This window comes from Strix uralensis, chromosome 3 (assembly GCF_047716275.1).
Source record: "Strix uralensis isolate ZFMK-TIS-50842 chromosome 3, bStrUra1, whole genome shotgun sequence".
NCBI classification, from domain to species: domain Eukaryota; kingdom Metazoa; phylum Chordata; class Aves; order Strigiformes; family Strigidae; genus Strix; species Strix uralensis.
In genome coordinates this window covers 27,010,450-27,030,891 of record NC_133974.1, presented here as the reverse complement: position 1 = coordinate 27,030,891, position 20,442 = coordinate 27,010,450, and the positions used below count along the sequence as shown (strand labels likewise).

General features: G+C 38.2%; 1 protein-coding gene across 1 annotated transcript in view; it reads right to left on the bottom strand.

Annotated features, from left to right (window-relative positions):
- Nucleotides 1–3,492: 3,492 nt before the first annotated feature.
- The window catches only part of LRRC1 (leucine rich repeat containing 1), a 74,300-nt gene continuing 57,350 nt past the window's right edge, over nt 3,493–20,442 (bottom strand). Inside the window, exons 9-14 of the mRNA XM_074861739.1 lie at nt 19,814–19,932; nt 18,741–18,824; nt 9,370–9,485; nt 8,284–8,456; nt 6,619–6,755; nt 3,493–4,720 (exon numbers count right to left, since the gene is read on the bottom strand). Coding sequence (XP_074717840.1) covers nt 4,562–4,720; nt 6,619–6,755; nt 8,284–8,456; nt 9,370–9,485; nt 18,741–18,824; nt 19,814–19,932 — 788 coding nt within the window. The 3' untranslated portion in view covers nt 3,493–4,561. The remainder of the gene's footprint in view (nt 4,721–6,618; nt 6,756–8,283; nt 8,457–9,369; nt 9,486–18,740; nt 18,825–19,813; nt 19,933–20,442) is intronic.

Sequence of the window (20,442 nt, the reverse complement as noted above, 5' to 3'; positions counted from 1 at the left end):
TCAGACTTGCAGTTTTCTCCCCTTCTGAACGGAAAAAAAATCATCAGCAATATTCAATCACTTTTTTCATTAGTTTAGATTCTGGTTCAGTTTTAAGTTGCATAGTGGAAGTCCATGATGTCACCAACAAACTACAGGAAATTCACTCACATTTATAATCATGTAGTGTGCTGTTCAATCTTCCAGAAACACAGGACAATCGTATCTCCTATGACCTACTTCAAAATGGTTTAATGCAGCCCATTTATTTTGGGTTTGGGTAAAACTGGCATGTTATTGGGAAAGATCAGAGAATCAAACTGCTTACATCAGTAGCACAGTCACATAATTTGCTCGAATTTGCTTCAGGACCAAAAGAAGATAGTTTTAGTCCAACACAAAACTAACTTTGAATAGTTAAGTCCTGTCTCTGTATTATTCTGGGGATGCTTACAAACCAAAATTCAAGCTGCTGATGCTTTGGTGGTATTTGCAAGCTGTGCATGCATCTGTGGATTCTGAGGAAAGCCACCACAGTTAGTACTTGCCTAGTGCAGCGAGCACTACTAACATTTTGGGTATGACTGTTATCATGCCCCAGCTGCACATCCAGAGATTTCGGTCAAGACAACATTTTCCAGCAACAGATGAGCAGGAAGAGAAAAAGTGTCAAAGTCTACTGGACATCAGGTGTCCACTTCCCAGCATTAATGCCAAGGGAGATTTGCTAGATCCCTTCTCCAAAACACTGCTGAGGAGCCACAAAGTTCTTCCCACGGACAATAGTGATGTTGTACTTTTTGGGAGAGATCTGCATAAACTACTACTTAAGACCTCAGTGTTAATAGACTAACATCAGTGTTAAGAGGCACACTCTGAACAAGTTACAAATTCCAAACCAGACTGCCATGAACCCTTGCTCCTGAAGTTAGTACAAGGTACGGTCCAGCCACACACACCAAGCCCCTCCAAGCCCTCTGCTCTGGCAGAACCCAAGACTGGCTGTCCTGTTGCCACAAGAACCGTACAAGATGTGATAAAGCGCACAGTCTCTCCAATATCCACCAGAAGAGATCAGATGGCTCCTGCAAAGCAGCTCACAAAGCTGTCCTCAAACCAGGTATATGCTTTTCCACTTGGAAAAATCTCATATTTTTCATTAAGCTGGTTGAATACTGATCATATTCCTGACTTCAGAATGAAAGAGGAAGGCACTGTCCCTCTGAAAATTTCACAATTGGTTCAGGAGGAAGGGAACACCCAAAATGTTTATTGATACTCAAGACTTTTCTCATCTTTGACAGCAACCTAAGCACGGAAACAGATTTGTGTGTTTGACAGAAGCTGAAGATGGGAAACACTCTTCATCAAGTCAACTGAAAAACTAAACTTTATTTTCTGGAGACAAGGCAAAGAACAGCAGTGAATTCTCCATTAACAAAAGGTCTAGACATTTCTGATAATTAGTATGCTCCAGTTTCAGTGGGGGACATTTACAGTCAGCCAGGCTAGGATCAACTGATATACCAAAGAATATACTTTTAAAAAAAAATAAATTCCTGGTGTCACTGGTCTCCTCTTAAAAGCTGAATTCATGAGCAGCAAGTAGTGAAACCTGTTAAGTAGCCAGTCAGCTAAAAACAGTTCACCCAGCACTAGTAAAGCACTAATACTAGACAAGAAGCAGGCTGATCAGCTTGTCCTGGACACAAACAAGTCATTTGCTGGAAAGGACAGCAGTATGCAAGTCTCCAGTACTCACTTTCCCACAATATGCTGATTATCAAAAATATGGCATGCAAGACAGAAAAATAATCTTGACGCATAAATTATATGGAAGCTGTGGAAGAAGCCTGGAGCAACACACACAGAATGGAAAAATCTGTGGCTACACTAACAATGGTAGCAAGAGTGCTTTTTTTTTCCCTGCTCTTGCAAGACTATGGAATTGTGACTTTCAATAAAGAGAACTCGCAAGCAGTAACTGACAGGTTAATATTAAATCCACTCCAGCACTATGGTCAATTGCTTTTCCCTGGTTACCTGTTTGGCTAATAAAGCACCATGCAAATTTTGTACTGTCTCTTTCCTTGCATTAGACCCACTCCCAAAAGACTTACAAAGCAGCTGAAAAAGCAGAAGTTAAAAGAGAAAAATATCCAAAAGTTATGTTTACAAAATCATAGTCACTGCTCAGGCTCCTCAAAGCATCAGCAAGAGAAAAGAGCCAAAGAGAGACCAGGAAGGGAGGGCTTACGCTTTCAAGGACACACACTGCTTTGTCATAACAAACATCACCAGCTTTTTCTGGCTATAAAATACAGTTAAAACCATCTGGAATCTTATCGACGCTGTTGGGAGGACAAGTGTACCTAAACCGCTTTATGAAATGGCACACATACGGACCACTGGAGAGGCCAGACGCTAAAACCAAAACAAACCACAGCCTCCAAATGACAAACTGTCATCACAGAGCACAGAGTCTTGCTGCCTTTGGCTTTGGTCTGTCGTTTTCAGGAACTCGTTCTCATCGCAAATGGGTTTGCCGAGATTTACTTGCACTCTGGGTACAGAGTTTCCTACGTTCTTAAACTTTTGTTGTGTCAATCCCAGTAAGTACTTTAAAAAGCAAATTTTGCCCAACGTTGGAGTCAACTGTACCAAAACCTCATTTTCTTTCTGGTTTAATTTTAATAACAGCACACGAAGACCAACTGGCAGAACTCTGCCTTGGGAAGAATGAAATTGCGCTACTCATGAACTAACCTATTAACCTGCAGCAACTTCTGCAAAGAGAAGCCTGAAGCTTAAATGGGGAATATCTGGGATGAGAAGAAATCATAAAAATTAATAATAAAAATAAAATTAATTTTGACAGGTTAGATTTAAATATTTGCAGATGGCTTGCAATACCTACTTGTTCAATATCAAAAAGAAAGCAGTGCCTTTTGTAAAAGGTTCAAATCAAAAAGTTAAATTACAAAAGTGGTCAAATATTGCAGTTATTAATTTTGACACAGAAGTTATTATGACTTCCCTGATCTCCTCCTTCCCCATCTTCTCCCAGAAACCCTCATACAAACAACACTTATTGGAAGAAACGTTCAGCAGAAGAAAGGACGTGGTTAGCCATACATGAAGTGTCGGGTCCTTCATTTTGTTGAAATTTGGGTTCATTGCATTAGCTCACACTAAATATGTTAAATCTTTGCTCTGAACTCAGACTGCTCAGGTCCCTACACTGAACAAGTCAGTGCTCTTTGTTAGTTCGTGGCACATACAGAACCCAGAGACACCAAAAATCAATCTTTATCAGCCTTTTGCAAAACTGTTATTTACTGAATTCAATTCAGTTAATACTTACCTTTATAAACAAACCAGAACCCACAGATTTAATAAGACCTTGAAATCAGCATTGGACCACTGGAAGTGCAACACAGTAACAATGATAGTAAATTCCAGTATTAATTCATATATACTTTAATTGCTATTTTAATGATACAATAAATCTACTGCAGCTTTTAAACTTTTTTTTATTATGGTTTTATATATTTATATAAAACCACCAAAGCACTTTGAAGAATCACGCTTTGTGGTGATAACACATAGAACTAGTTTCATACTGTGCTTCTGAAAGTCTATCGTGCTGTTTTTCAAGTTATTTTACAGATGGCACATTTTAAAAAAAACAACGGAAGCATGAATTTCTAGTGACTGCAATGCAACACGGCATCCAAAACAAGATGTTTCATTACAACTAAGTTAAAGTGTGAGTGCATCATGTAATAAACAATAGCAGTTTGGTCATTTTAATCTTAATTGTGTTTACAACAAAACTAACATTTGTGCTTCACAACCTAAAATCCCATTATATAAACATAAGTTTCCTGCTGTAAAAATCCCAACAAATTACTGTCCAAAAAGAAAAACATGTCTAAAACAGGAGACCAAGTTTAAATCTACTCACTTTCCTCAATAATTGCTATATTTAAGACTAATATGACATAAAAGACACAATAAGGCACAATGGGTGGTACAAATGAATGAATACAGTTGTCCATGAAACTTGTTCTCTTCCACAAATACTAAAATATGTACCGTTCAAGATAAATTTTCTTTTAAAAATGAAATACATCATTTTGTTATGAAAGTCCTATACAAAAATTTAAAATTTACACCATCTGAGCTGCCAAAAAAATAAAAAACTGTATCAATTTTCCACAAAACTATATTTCTCACCAGCACATCCAGTCACTGGGAAGGAGATATCCCAGCACTCTGGAAAAGAAAAGCATTATTTCCCCTGTGTTTAAGACAAAAATATTGTATTCTGCATACAGTAGTGTATTATACTTAAGAAAGCCTAGCACTATTAAAATTACAATATTGATCTGGAAAATATTGTTTCACTGCCTGGATGAAATAAGGCACTTCCTTCCAGTAGGCAGCACTTTTCACATATATGAGATGATGAATCAGGTTCTGGTTAAAAACAAAAAGGGGCTCAGTGAGGTCCCAGAAGACAACAGGAACATTTCAACAGCAGGGGAAGACACAGGAGGTAAAACCTGGAGATGAAACTCTACACAGAAGTGGTCACTCTGTCAATGGCATTATTGACCTCGTTTTTGTTTGAATCCAGTCCTTTAGCAGCATTCATATCATTCCGTAAATTCTCCACTGTCTTTTTCATGTTCTTTAATTCTCCAGGGTGTGGAGTGGCTCGCCTTAGAAGTGTTCTCTAAAAATAAACAGTGCAATAAGTGGTTTTGCCTTTGTCTCTTTGAAGAACAACACACACTTTCCAGGCTTTAGCATTCACATACCAAATATCAGGTATCGATATTTTTCCTTTTTTTCCCCCCTTTTCCTTTTCAAACTACAGTGCTCTTTGCTGAATGTTGTTTTCATAGCTGCTTGTTTATGAAGACACTGAAAGAGGTTTTCAGAACTGTCTAGGAGCAAACTTTTTCCTTTCTTGGCCTACTAATCTGAAAGCCCCTCAAGTGAAGTACAATTACAAGTTATGGAGTGAAGATTCTTTCATAAATATAGTTGGAAATTTATTTTTTTTTTTCCCCAAAAAACCATCCAAGTGATTTAAGATCACATTTCAAATAAAAAACATTCAGCTGGTTTTGAAAGAATCCCACAAGATCTCTCTACAGTGTCAAATACATGTTTGTGTGGAGCTTTGTATGCCTTCCAGTCCCACCACACAGTTTGGTTCTCTTGTCAACTGAGAACAAATATCTTGAAAGGAAGAAGAGAGACCATTTCTCTCCCATCTCAGACACAAGAACATGTAACATCATTGTGCTGAAACCTTTATAAGGAAAACAAAATTTACAAAAACCCCAGTTAGCATCCCAATTAGAGACCAACAGAACACCAAGAATAATTGCACAAATATGTATGAGTACAATACATATATAAATGCAATTACTTTTCAGTGGTACACATGTAAACTGTGCAGATTACAGTGGAACTGATGACCCATAAATGGGTGCACTGGTCAAGACTGCTTTGGAAATCTGCCCTCCCCAGTAGGATCATAAACTTCCCCCTAAAAAGGTTCTTGCCTCAAGTCAGGCTGTAATACCATGACTGAAAGTAGTTATTAACACTTGAGGCCTCATTATTGTATGGACATTCTCAGGTTGGCACAGTTGTTAAGAGGCATCATTCTGAACTCCCTTATCAGTCAGTCTACAAACCACGCTTGTCAGAGACATTTGCTTTGGATTAAGCAACCACCTTATTTGAAAACTTAAATGTTCATTTTCCTACTAACTAAGAATTTTTATAGTCACTTTTTAAAGTTAGACCATGCTTCTAGTGTGATCCAATCCAGACAGTGCCCTGAAGTATCTCAAGCTGAACTCTAATGAGGACCACCAGAAAGTTTTTAGAGCATCAGAGAAACATGCTAAAAATCTGATTGAAGCAGTCTTAATCTTTACAAAAAGTTTTAACTGTTAATGAAAGTTAGTAAAGCTAAAGATCACGTTGCATTTTGATCTTCAGGACATTCAGAGTCCAACTTAACTGAGAGGTCTTATAAGTACAGTGACAGATGTCCCCACATCCTTTGTTTAAGTGGGAAACTAATGAGCAACGTGCTGTTTATGGACACTATGGTTGTTTCAGTGCAAATGGTGAAGGAAAAAAAAAGGAAGAAATATAGAGAGAAAGAAAGTGACTGGAAATAGAAATTAGAGAAACAAACAATGGCAAACTTAATGGAGACACATGCCAGAGTGCTGGAATACTAAATTAGACCCTATATACTTTCAGGCAGTAAAGCTTCACAGATGCATAGAAAGATCCTATCTTGTTTTTGGAAAGAAAACACCCTGAGCAGACAGGGGAAAACAAAGCAAAGCAAAGGCTGTCCTGCATCAGAACATAAGAGTTATACTCAAAGCAGAAAGCAAAAAAAAAAAAAAAAAAAAAAAAAGGCATGTTAAGTCAATATGAAAAGTTTCAGCCATCAACATTGAACAGTTTCTGCTACAAACTTATGCAAAAAGCATGTAGTCACAGATTAAATATTTACAGCAAGAATGCTCAGATATTTTTACACTTTGGCATTAAAGTCACAATGTCTGTAGGTATCCAAAGGCTTGGAAAACATACCATTTCATTATCCTCTTCATCTTTTTCATCTTCTAAGAAGCGAATTGCACTGACTCTATTCACTGCCCGCTCATTCCACGTTTCATCTGACATTTCATTTACCAAACTCTCCAGTGCACCACATCGTGGTAGGTTATCTGTTAGAACAGCAAAACATAACTAAACATTCACAGCAGGTCTAAAACATCAACATGCTATATACTGTTAGTAACTGCAATAATCAACAAATCACTCATCGAGATTTACAGTTGGCTATTTCTAGCTTTTTGACAGAAAACAGAACTTGCGTTCATTTTCTGTTATCAAGTACACACAACAGTTTCTGTAAAAATGAGAAATTTCAGTACTTGGACTGCTTCAGGTTTGTGGCAGTTTTAGGGTACCAATTATATAATTTAACATACTTGCCACTATACATGCTTTTCTTCTGGATCATGGCTGCCATCTGACATTACCCAGTTCCCTAAATGGCATTCCATAACCCAGGATTATTGCTTTTACTGACCTCATCCTTTTGTATTGCCAGGCATACACGTCCAACAATTTTAATTCCAAGCCTTCTACCCTTGAAGCCATGTCATTCATCTGGAGAGGAAGAAATCTAATTTCTAGTCGTGAGGCCTTTAGTGAAAGTCAGTCTACCTCAGTTACTCTTCTTAAACTAGCTTAACCTTCTCTAAATCTAAAGGGGTTGTTTTAATTCTTAATGCAATTTGTGTTCTTAAAATCCAGAAGCTGAGACAAAACAGAGCCGTTTCTATACTTCTACTGCTTTAATGGTTTCTATTTGCTTCAGCTGCATAGTATTGAAGGAGTGGAATTAATCTAGGTTAGTTTGGGTACAGGTACCTACAGCTGAACTTTTCTCCTCAGGCCTCCTTTGTACTCAGTGGAGAAGACTCCACATGATTTCTTTTAAAATTCTGTTCTTGGATGGTATAAATGACTCTCCATTGATTACAGCAAAAGTTTAAATATTAGCTCAGATGAATCCCCTTGAATGTTCACACATAGCTGTAAAAGCTTGAGGACAAAAATATCCAGAAGTTACTGGAGTGGCAACCCAGCCAACAGTGAAAAAAGAGTTACTGGTTCCACCTGATCCACAGGAAAGTTTCAGCACAAAAGGTAAAAGCAACTTATACTGCAATTCTACACTTGTTGAAGAATATAATAAAGTTACTGTACAGCATCTTTGCTTGAAAGAAAATTAGCTTCCTAAAAAGTAAAATGTCTACTGCTTATTACTAGCTATGCAATTATTCTTCTGGTAAAAAGACTGTAATTGGAAAGCTACCAATTTTCACTACATATATATGTATTTAAGATGTATAATCAATGTACACAAATATGGACACCACTACTTGGCCCACTGGCAAGCCTCAAAATAATGATATGATTAAGTCTTCTTCCTTCAGGTCTGTATTTAGTTTATCATAGCTGGTGTCATCATATTTTCAATAACACTCACAGCCATGTTTTTCAAGTCCTCTGAAAACTAGTATGAATACCAAAAAAAATAATTTAAAAGTTAAAATTCAACCAGAACTTTGCTACTTTGCTCATTAGAGCTTACATATGTTTTACAAAGCTTTACAGAACAGACAACACAGTAAACAAAGAAGTACTTCTATAAATCGCGAAAAACTGACTCTAGGCACTTACCTTGGCAACCAGGCTCAGAAGGCATTTGGGGAAGTAATACACATGTTAAAATCTTTTCTCCTGTTTCGGGGTCTGTGTCAGTCTGAAACGTCAGCAAAGGTTGGGACTGGTTATCAGACAACCACAAAGCCTTCAGCTTTAAGGTAGTCAGTGAGAGGGGAAGATACGTCAGCCTAGTTCAAAAAAGAAAAGTAAAAAAGTCAGGGCAATCTCTAGGAGATTTAAGAGATGGCCATGAAGTTGACTCAAGTATACATCCCTGAGTCGGAATAAACAGGACTGACATTAATGCCACTAATAGAAGGTATTGCAGTAGTCATCAACTCCAACTACTCTATTCTTTTAAAAAGAATCTGCAACTTAACTTTATACCATAACTACCTGTAGCTGTGAATAACAGATAAAACAATGCTGGGCTTTTTCTACTGCAGTAAAATGCCCTGGAAGGCAGTCAGCTGCTTCTGGTCTGGAGCCTTATACATACACAACTGCCAGAACAGAAATATGTAAGTACCTATGAGACAATTATATTGCATAGATGAGATGCCATTTGCTTTTCCTCTTTTTTTTTTTTTTGTCTGTTTAACTTCCTACTAAACAACCGAACTAATTTGCTGGTTTATGCTTCAATGCACTGCTTTTTGCATTGTGATGTCTGAAGCATATCAACTAAGATTTATGAGAAGCCACAAGGTCAAAGTAGCATTATTTGTTACTTGCACTGTATCTCAAAGATAAGACACTTAGTGTTACTTGACATTAAGGCTGGTAGTTTCAGCTGAAGCTCTACCAAATTGCCTAGATTCTCAGTTTTAATTCAGAAATATACAAATCCAGCGGGTTTTTTTAAATCCTATTTTTTCCTCGGGGTCAAAGCAATCCAGAAAATGTGCTCATGACAACACACAGTTTATGCTACTTTGAGCCAAGGGGGAAGACTACTTTGATAAATTCAGCAGTAATTCTAACACAAAAGTCCTAACTGGTTTTTTTTGTTACTTCATTCTTAGACATGTAATATCTTTTGTTGTTAGAAAGAAATAAGTAAATTCAGCAAAAGAACATGACAATACAAAAATCTCTTACCTGTTTCCAGCAACATCTAGGACATGAAGTTCAGTGGCTTGTGAAATTTCAGAGGGAATTCGAGATAATCTGTTGTCACGTACAGAAAAGACGTTAAGACTGCAGCACCCCCCAATCTATATTAGAGGAGAGAAAAAAAAAAAAGTCTGGTTTTGTTGCAGTATATTAGTATAAACAAAGGCATGCAGTACGGGTCACGTAGTATGTCATAGCACATTCAAGTTATGATGCCTGCCAGACACTTCACCCAGAGGTACAGACTGCAAACAAGTGTTAGCTTAAAAGAAGTCTGACCTGAAGCAAGTCTGTTGGAGCAGTTTCTTGAACATCTGTATCTGCAAATAACGTATATCTTTGCAAATAGGTCGGGTTATACCTACCTTTTAGAGCCTTCCACACCAGAAAGAGATCGGTAACCACACAGATGCCACTTTGCAGACAGCCCTCATAAAAAATACTAGCTTTAACTTTCAACTTTTTCTAGCTCTCTGTTTCACGTATTAATTCTTTCTTTCCTCATGGTAACTTTAGATACGAGCAAGTGCAATGGAGCTTTAGGCAAGGCAAAATGTTAAATACACCAATCAACTCCCAATGTTAATTGAGTCCACAAACAGTAATGAAGAGTTCACAAAAAGTAGACTGTATGAGTAACATCTTTGATGCCCTGTTTTATTAGAAGCATCTAATTTCAAGATGATTCCCATACGAACTGGCCAATTTAATCTAATATCCTCTGTCTCCACCAATTTATCCAAATGTAAGCATCTGCGTTCCCAAGCTAATTTTTGGGTGCAAAAGATGGGATTTTTCATTTTTGCCCTTAAAATATCTGTATTTCACATCACAGGTACATGTTTTCAGAAAAAATAAACCCTTTACATTTGATTAAAAAAAAAAAATTCACATTCCACCTTTTTGTTCCAGAAGGCAGTTACTACTCCTATAAACACCAGGAATATTAGTTTTAGCAACTTGAAAGCTGCTTCAAGTAACTATTTGTTCCTATTCACAAAGAAAACTTACCTTTGTTTACTTATCACACAGAGCTTAAAAAGCACTGCTGTTTGCCAGTTCCAAAACTCACCACACAAGAAGGGAAAAAAAAAAAAATGTTTCTTCTCTTACTCCAAGTATTAGAGGCAAAATATCCCAATGCCTTTTGAAGCTTTCAAGTTAAGCGGACTTAGAACTTAACTATAGAGAGCAAATCTACTGAAAGATCTTAAGTTCAAAAATTAGAGGACTTCTACAGTCACACACATGTAAGAAGGTTCTCCTGCCACAATACAGTCAACATGTCACTTGGTTAGGAGTCCCCAAATCTGAGCTGAAGTTATTTATGTGTTCTAGTTAACTGTCAATTCTATCTTTGCAAAATCCACAATTCAGTCCAAACCCAAGTTTGAGATTACAGACAAATATCACAAAAGCCTTTCTACTAGTCAAAGTAAAAACCATGTCAATTTGACCTTATGTATCAAGGAAAAAGCCATTTTTAAAAGGATGGAACTGTGACTTAGAAAATAAAACAAACAAATGAAGCATTTATACTCCACTCACCTTCCTTTGTATCATAAATACATTTCAGTGGAAGAAAGCAGCAATCAGCTGCTCAAGGCTTCTGATTCACAAGCTATTTACAGCACAAAGTTACAGAACAACATTTTCTTGACAGAACAAAATCTGGGATGGTTTCCCTTAAATCACTGCACTCTAAGATGCAGCTATTTGACCAGTATATCAGCTTTCCCGGCCTTGCATGTACGCTATGACCAGCAACCTTGTTAGCCATTTTAGCTCATGAATCAAAGCCCTTAGAAATCAGCACTCAAATCACGAGCAAACATTTTTTAGTGCAATAATTCTGCTATTCACTTTAAAGTGTGTATAGATTCTTAAATAATGTGCCTTGACATATTCACAGAATACAGTGCCATATAGAAAAAAGATAAAAAATATATTTTACACACACACACTGTCTAATTGGTGTATCTAACATGAGGAGCTGTGAAAAGCAAGAGATACAATTAGTGAATGTTGATGAGCTGGCAAGTGATGCCCTAACTGTACACAAAGTGTTTGCTTTTCCATGAATGAAGTTTGCGTTATTCAGTCTTGGAGCATGGATATCCAAACAGTTTAGCCAAACAAACAAAGTAAAGCCATGCAGCCCTGATATGACCAAAACTTCTGTACTTTTAACAATGGAAAAATGCAGGAGTGGAACCAGCCGGCCTGAGTCATCATGCATTTAAAGCAGTTTAATGAGAGGTAACAGTAGAACCGTGGACTGAATAATACTTACAGGGTTATCAATTTACCTGACCCATAATTTTCCAAGCGGCTAACAATTAAGAAAATACAAGAGATGTTCAATTTACTTTTCTTTATCCATACTGGACAAGAGCATGCCGACAAATGGAGACAGAACATAACATTCTCCTAAGTTATTTTAACTTCATTTATTTTACCTTTGTTCTATCAGTCAACAGGCAATTGTTCAAATGTTTTCTTTCATTCAGAGGTAGAGAAGACTTTTTTTTTAATAGTGTAGTGGGGGAGATAACAGATACTGAATTTTTTTTATGAAACTTTTTAGAAAATGCAGGCAGCATCTAACAGGTAGCATCAGGTGAGATATCACAGAGAAAGAAGACAAGCTGACAGTTAAAAAAACCACTAAAATCTTTATCATTTCAAAAAAAGATGGCACTCATCTAGCAGTACAGAAAGACATCAGGTCCAACATTTGAAAACCTAAACACGAAGCGGTGCCACTGAGGCAAAGTGCACACACTAAATGGCATGCTGAAAGGAAAACACTGTTGTGACCACCATGAAATAATACAGTATCAGAACGTCACTGGTTTGGCTGAGAGTCATTAGCTGACAAAGAGCCATGCTTTCCAGGGGTTTGATCACATGCTTACAACAGACTTTGCCAAACCATCACATAGGCACCAAGTACGCAGTTGAGACCACAAGCCCATTTAACAGTTAAGCACACAGTTCATTTCGAGCACAGGCTTCAATTAATGGGGACAAGCATGTGCTTAGTTCTAGGCACATGAGTAACTGTTCCAAAGACTGGAGGCTTAAAGAAGTCCTCACGTTCTTCTGTAGTGAGCTAGATATCAGGAAAAGGTCTCAATTGAGTTGTGCATGTCTAAGTCATATTCCTGAGATTTATTTCATTCTAACAACTTTAATTTAAGGGTCATTCACTTGTCTCATCACAACATCTCCAAAGAACAGTCAGCCTAGATAAAAAACAAAAACAAAACCCACACATCAGTCGGGCAGAAAATTATCATTACTGTGAAGTGCTAATTCTGAGATCACTGATTTTACAGTACTGTAAAGTCTGAACAGAACTGCTTATTTGCATTCAGGTGGACTTGCTTCAGAGGATGAGTGTCACTAGGACCCCTCTGGGTTCTACCCCTGTGAAGGATTCTTCTGCTCTTTTCTTCTATCTCAGTCTTTGGCTCATCTTTCTAACAGCTTCCTTGTTCTGGAAAAGCAGTAACACTTGGGACTATATAGAGAGGATGTCAGCTTGGCTGCTAAAACTCCTCTCCACGTTCTGATCATGACCAGCATTCACCACTTCAGTCTCCTGATTTTTTGACATCCACACACCCACTGCCAGTCCATCTTAAACAGTCCTCCAGAACTGCAAGTCTTATCACATCACTTTTCTGCAGATGTTTCTGATGACTCCCCTTCTCTATCGCAGACAGTGTTGACACCTGCATCAGTTGCGTATTTTTGATCACCCGACTTTTACTGCACTTCTCTGATAAGTAACCTAGTGGTTGCCATTTGTTTTTTTCTTGCTGATGACACCTTTGCAGCTTTCTAGAGGCAAATCCAAGAGTGTGCAGATTCATCCCTCTCTTCCCATTTAGCTCCCTCCCAATTGTTCCCTCTCTTGAGCCCAGCTGTAAGTTACAGTCATTCATCACCACAGACCAAATTTCACTGATTATGATGGCACATCCTCACATTGTTGGTGCGCTAAAGCCAAAACACAAATTAAAGGTGGGAAACTTGAAAGACCTTCAATTTACATTAGTTGAATAACATCTTTTGATCTCAGCATCTGTTAACTGCTCAAAAGCTATGAATCAATTCTGCTGTCCTTTACCAGTTAGCATCTTTCACACAGGTATAAGCAATGCAAAAACCCCTGACATTATGACAAATACAACGATGATTATTCTTTAGCATGTGACTAATTAAAGTCCAGTGACACATCTCTTATTCAACTCTCAATACAGCTGTAAGCATCAAGAACTCTCACTAGGTTTATACAACTCTGATAAATACGTTGTGAATTTAAACACCGTTCCTATTGTGTTGTAAAATCTTTTCCACGGTGTCATAACCAAAATTTTGTTTGGATTCAAAGTAAATTCAGAATTTTCCTTGGCCCCAGATAAAGTAATTAATTCTTTAATTGCAAGAACAGAATACATTTAGAGGTGGAAGAAACTACCCAATTCACAATTGTTAGCTATTATTCTCTTATTATTAACTTTATATTGGAACAGAAAACCTTCAGCAAACTCATTTCAGCATCCCCTGCACCACTGGTAAATAGTATGGAAGGAACACGGCAGACAGCTTTCTCTGCCCTCTGACTCAAAGCTAAGTTTTCCTGCATTTTACTTAGTGCCTTTTTTCCCTTTGGAACACACAAACACATACTTTTACACAAATGAGGGAAGGAAGGGGACATCAGAAATTAAAACCAGAAACAAGAAAGAGGCCCCAACTTGTTTAAAAAACAAATTAAGTAAGAAAAATGTAAAAAGCACAATTGTTGCAAAAAAACCCAAAAACAAACAAAAAAAAAACCCTGCAGTTTTACCTACTGTAGTAACAATTCTCACAATACACCTCAGAGCCAGGAAGGACACATTACCAGATCTCTGCAGGTTATAGACTCATTACATTAACAAAAGCACATGAACTGGAAAACATTCCAAGGAGGTTATTCATGCAAGTGCCAAAATCAACACACCAGTTTCACCAGCGTTTCAGTGCCAGGGTGGGATTTCAATACCAAAGAGTCTCCAGACAGGTCTTTCAAGTTTAAGGGGAAAAACATATGTAACTATGAACAGGTTTAGACATTCTCAGTTCTTGCTGAAGTTTGTTTCATCAGTCAATTCAGTGAGAGAGGTATCAAGCTGCAAGATGAGATTCTTAAGATGAAATCTCTCTGACTCAAGGCTTGGTCAGACATTCAGCTGTTCCAGATTTTACCTTATGTATCGACACCAGATACAGAAGAACCTTTGAACCAGGAAACTTTGAAGTAGTAGTATTTGTATACAAACTCCTCAATAATCCCAAATCAGGAAATCTTACACCAAAAGGTAGAGACTGGTTCCACAAGTGTGCACTGAAACAAACTGGCAATGTAATGGTTTGACAGGCTGACCCAAAATCCAATCCTAGTAAACTGCTAACAAAAAAAACCAAACAAAAAACCCAACAAACCCAAACAAACCCCAAAACTACCAAAAAAAACCCCACACACCACAAAAAGCCTAGAACTCATAGATTATCTCACCAGGTTATATTAGAGCGGGCATGTAATTTCTGCTATCACATCTATAAAAGCTCTCTTTGCTACAGGAATAAATCCTGGATGGAAGGACAGAGACACCAGCAAGTATATACGGTATTTGTTACATGGACTCTTCTACCTAGTAGAGTCCCATTTCTTCTGTACGCATGTTACCAGACTATGTCTTTGTCCAACAGAAACCAGTAAATGCCTGTCCCATACCCATTTCTTATAAGGATGAAGACCACAAATGCACAGCTGTTCTAGCACTCTGTAAAGCAGAGAAAGAACTAGAGAAAGCGGGAAGGAAAAGAAGGAAAGGAAAAGAGGGAAAATACTGAGTAAGAATATCTGCAGTGCATACTCTACTTCTGCATCTGACTCTGCTTCTGTGAAGGGGGAACCAGCATACAAGTACTAACACTGATTGATGTGCAAAGGTCTGAGACCCCAGTCCTCGGCATACTATCTCAGGATACGTCTTAGGCAACATACAGGAGGCAGGGGTGTTGAAAATGACTGATGTCAGAAGCTGTGCCTGGTTTTGAATATTAATTAGTCAGTCTGAGATGAAAATAAATGGAAAAGACAGTAAGCTTTTTCACTGTGAAGTAGAACCTTCCAACAGACAGAAAAAGGCTGACACATTTTTCAGTCTTCCTTAAGTGCCCTACCAATGCATTTTGTTGTTTGGGGTTTTTTTTTCCAAGTCAGTAATGATGAGAAGGAAAAGGGAAATTGAACATTTCACCAAGACACCAAATTGTTCCTCCCTGCCATCCAAAGGGAAACTCAGAATTGCGATCTTTGCCATTATCAGTACAGAATCACAGAATCATCTAGGTTGGAAAAGACCTTGAAGATCACCTAGCCCAACCATTAACCTAACATTGACAGTTCCCAACTACACCATATCCCTCAGCGCTATGTCAACCTGACTCTTAAACACCTCCAGTACCTCTGAAGCTGCTCCTGTGGATGCTTTGCGTAACAGCAAACAGTACTTGTTATACCTGTTTATGCAGAATGTTTTTCTTTTAGAGCTATGAAATGTGACTTCACTGAATTCCTCTAAACTTTAACCAGAAAACTTGTATTACAGAAGTGCTCACTTTTGGTCTAAAGCAAAAAGCTACTTTTTTAGAAAAATACTACACAAAGAAAATGCAGCTCCAGAACAGATGAAACAAGCAGAGAGCACTAGATTTCTTCCTGTTTTCGAAACTAGCATTTCAGCATTGTTAGAAGGTAATCTAAAGACTTGAAGGGAAAAGTGTCCTATTGTACAGCTTAAGCATTAAGGAATTGAAACTGAAACTTGAAAAACTGAAACTGAGAAGTCTTGTTAGCTAAACGGTACATTCTGCAATACATGCATATTAACAGTATTTTTGAGACAAACCATTGCATCAGTTGTTTATGCTTTCTATTTGTTACCATTACCAGCTTGGAATTCAAATCCACCGATCTAGAGGGTGGATATGACCCTCCAGTTGGAGAAGGACTGACTTCCTTTAAAAATAAAAAATAAAAGAATTTTAAAAATTCACAGAGCAAAACATACTTTAATGAAACATTCTGGAAATCTTACATTAAATGTAATTTCAAAGCATTTTCTCTAACGAGAAAGATATATAGGTGTGGAGATCTTTACAGGAAAAAAAAAAATTCTATGTCAAAGAACTTGATGCCAAAGAGCTCTGTTTCCTCTGTTTCTCTGCCAAGCTCCCTGGGAACCATCCTCTCCCATCTTTATTTCCTGGACTTTCTACAACTCCCCAGATCACCTCATTCCAGACACCACCTTCCATTTCTTCATCACCCGCCTTCTCCAAACACAGACGCATCCCTGACTTTACCCCACCCCATGTGCAGGTGTCCCCTCCCCTCTCTGCCATGTGCACTAATGTTCTCCACACACTTTCTTGTTCTTCACTTCACCCTTGAATATCCCCAACTCTTTCACTGACTGGGCAACGCTTTCCACATCTGAAAACCATTTCTGGTTCCAAGTCCCAGTTTCTTGTTCAGCATTAATCCCTCTGTTGTTCCGCACTGAGCCCTTGGCTCAGTTATTCCCCCCAAAGAGACACACCTGTTCGCATCCTGCTTTACCTGCTTCTGAAGCCAAGCCTTCTCCTCTCACCTGCTCATGTCCCTGCTCCTTCCAAGCCATGCTGCTCATCCTCATGCACCATCTCCAATATCATGAACTCCATTAACTAAGAAAAATGCTTATACGCTACATAAGCCATTAACGACCAATCTGGAAGTAAAGTGTATCAGTAACACCTTACACATTGTAACAAACTCAGAGCAATTCTCCTTAAAGGTGGACTAGGCACAAAATTGTGCAAGTCTCAAGTACAGATAGTTTAGAACACCTGTGTAATGTATTAAATTAAGTAACAACATGGAAAGTCTTCTGCTGAATGAACACAACACCAAAACTGTCATCACATCACAACCCAGAAACACAGTTTTCCCAAGGTCCTGCCTCTTGCTACCATTTATTCAATCCATCTGGGTACACCCTCTGCATTTTTCTGTTCAGAATCAGCAACGCCTCTGCAGAGGAGACACTGTCCTGCTGGAGGAGCTACAGTACTCACATCTTCTCTTCCCTCCCTCATCTTTCCCCGCTGCCCCATCAAACATACACTTACAAGCCAATCTATAAAGAAGCAATAAGGGCGATCATGAAGCCCCAATTAGGTGACCAACCTGTGGCAGCTCACACCTGGAACACTGGAATTGTTGCTGCCAGTGCCACAGCAGCATATTCTGTCCCTGCTTGATCCCTCCTTTTCAGACCATCAGCTCTCCCCCATCTCCCTGTTCCCAGACACTTTGCTTCCTCATCACACCTCCTCCTCAAGCTGTCCAAACTCCCTAAGTAAGTGGGCCTGAGCAGAAGTGTGTGCTCACTAGCCAGAGCTGATACTCCTCTCAACTCCATCCATCAGCTGCCACCTGAGTACATACCCCTCCTACTCCTGAAGTGACAAAGTGTGAGCAAAAGCTACAATCTCAGAGCCACATGTTAGAAACAGATAGGAAAATTAAGGAGGAGAATTACTTGGACAAAAATTACAGAGAAACAGTAGTGCAAACAGAATCAGCTCACAGTCCCATGCTCCAACAACAGGATGCTGCTTCCCCCGATCTCTTTCCAGAATTTACTGCTGAACAGAACTTGTAAGGCCTTCATTATATTTAGTTTCACAACAGAAATTCTAGCCTCATTTCACTCCATAGACAAGGAGTCCTAGTGATCACAGATGTAAGATTTGAGGTATCACTGATCTTGGTCACATCAGGTCCTCATATTTAAAGGCAAAAGTAGTCCCAAGATCTCCACAGTCTGAATCTTTTTTCAGAATATGAAACCTTCCCTTTGCTATGGCTCACAAGAGTAAGGTTGAGGAATACTCTGGCAATACTTTTATACTACATGCAGAAGAGACATATTGATATTTAAATACCTTTACTCTACCAGAACTCCCAGTCTTCAAATAGTGCTGGACCTGACACCCACAGTGGGAATTACTAGTTACAAGCCTTTTTGTTCAACTGCAAAGACATTCTGCACTTCCAAGCCACCAAATCACCACAGTTGATGTTCAGATTTATGCTGTTCAGATCTAATGGACAAGTTTCTGGTCATGATCAGTTTGGGAAGAATACCCAGTGGATCAAAGTTGCCTGCTATTTCTTGTAGGCATTTGAAATCAAGAGCTTTCCATTTGTATGATCACATCTGTGAGAGCTAATTGCACAAACTTACCTCTTTGGGCAAAGATGTTAATTTGTTTCTATCGGCATTCAAATTGTTCAGCTTCTTTAGTTTTCCAATGCTCTTCGGCAATGACTGTGCCAACAAAGACAAAATAATATGCAAACAGAATTTGTAAATTCATTGAGTCAGAACAAAACTTATCTCACTTTAGAAATTAATTGACTGATCCATTTTCAAAAACTGGAGTGTAGTTAACCCTCGTTACTACCAGGCCTTCCAAAGGAGATCCAAAGTTTTATCTTGCAGTAGAAATATCCAGGAATGTCAGTTTCTAATACAAATTCACTCAGGAGTTACCTCTGCACTAAGATGATAGATGCACAACGGCTGTGTACAGAAGCATGTATGCAGAATGTCCATATTATCTCTAAATAGCTAATTGAGAGGCAAGCTTCTGATTTAGGTGCTATGAACTGATCTCTGGAGAGGCATCTTTCCAACAGGCTTAAGCTCCTAACTCAATCAAGCACCAACCTAACTTAAGAAATGCTCAAACTTAGATTTTTATAAACACTTCTACTCTTCAAGTGTCAGTGTCCTGTGAAGGCATTTTCAAAATAACAGAAGGGAACACCTAATGAAAAGAAGTCTAAGATTTTACTTTAATTGGCCAGATGGCATATTCAATACCTGGATGGAGAAGATCAGCAGAGCAAGGAACAGTACAACAGCAGCTCTGCAGCACTCAGGGCTTCTATTAAGTTTCAGCAAGTCTGATCTAGATAATGCACTGCAAAATTGGCAACAACGCAATGCAGCACAAACTCCGCATTAAAAACACAACAAAGTAACTGATACCTGCACTCCAGGTGCTCCAATTCCCTTAGTGATCATGAAAGATTCAAAAGTGAATATGTAACCGCTTAAGCCTTTGGAAGGGAGGATTGTTACACACAACTTGATCTTCAGCATTCATTTAACAGGTTAGAAATAAGATGCATTTAAAGGAAACTCACTACTTAGCTTGTAAGGTTACTCACTGATACTACTGTTAAGTGATTCAGCAATGAGCAGCAGGTCTTACTACTGCCAGCCATTTGAGCAGTCATGACCATCCTTACCTGAAGTTGGTTTTCTGTTAGAACTAGTTCAGTAAGGCCTTCGCAGTCTCCAATTGAATCTGTTAGTTGAATAAGTTTGTTCTGATCAACCTTCAGAATGGAGAGCCTCCTCAATTTTCCTGGTCAGAAAGAACAACACATTTGTTTAGCTTAATATCCTCCAATACCTGCTATAATTACACAAAATCATTCTGCTGCAAATCTTTTACAAATACTCTAACATAATTGCATTTTTTTTTCAGGTAAAAAAAAAGGAAATCAAGCACTGCTTCACTTGGTGCTTGCACTATTTTTGCAAGTTTATAAGATCACTGAATTAATATTCAATATAAATATTCATATTCAATATTTAAGCATATTAAATCATATTAAAGTTGCAATCTGAATGGTACCCCTTGTAAATGTCAAGGACATGACTACCCAAAGGCCTATAAACAGGAGAAAATTATCTATTTTTTCCTCAATTACACAATGTTTATTCATAAAGGAGTACTCAGAAGATCACCTATGCCTACTCAGCCACAGTAAGAAAGGCTTGCACAAGTGACAGCCAAAACTCAAACAGAATCAAGGTCTCTTTGTCCCAATAGAGAACTGAGTTAGTCAGACATGAAAGTTCCTTTTTCAGA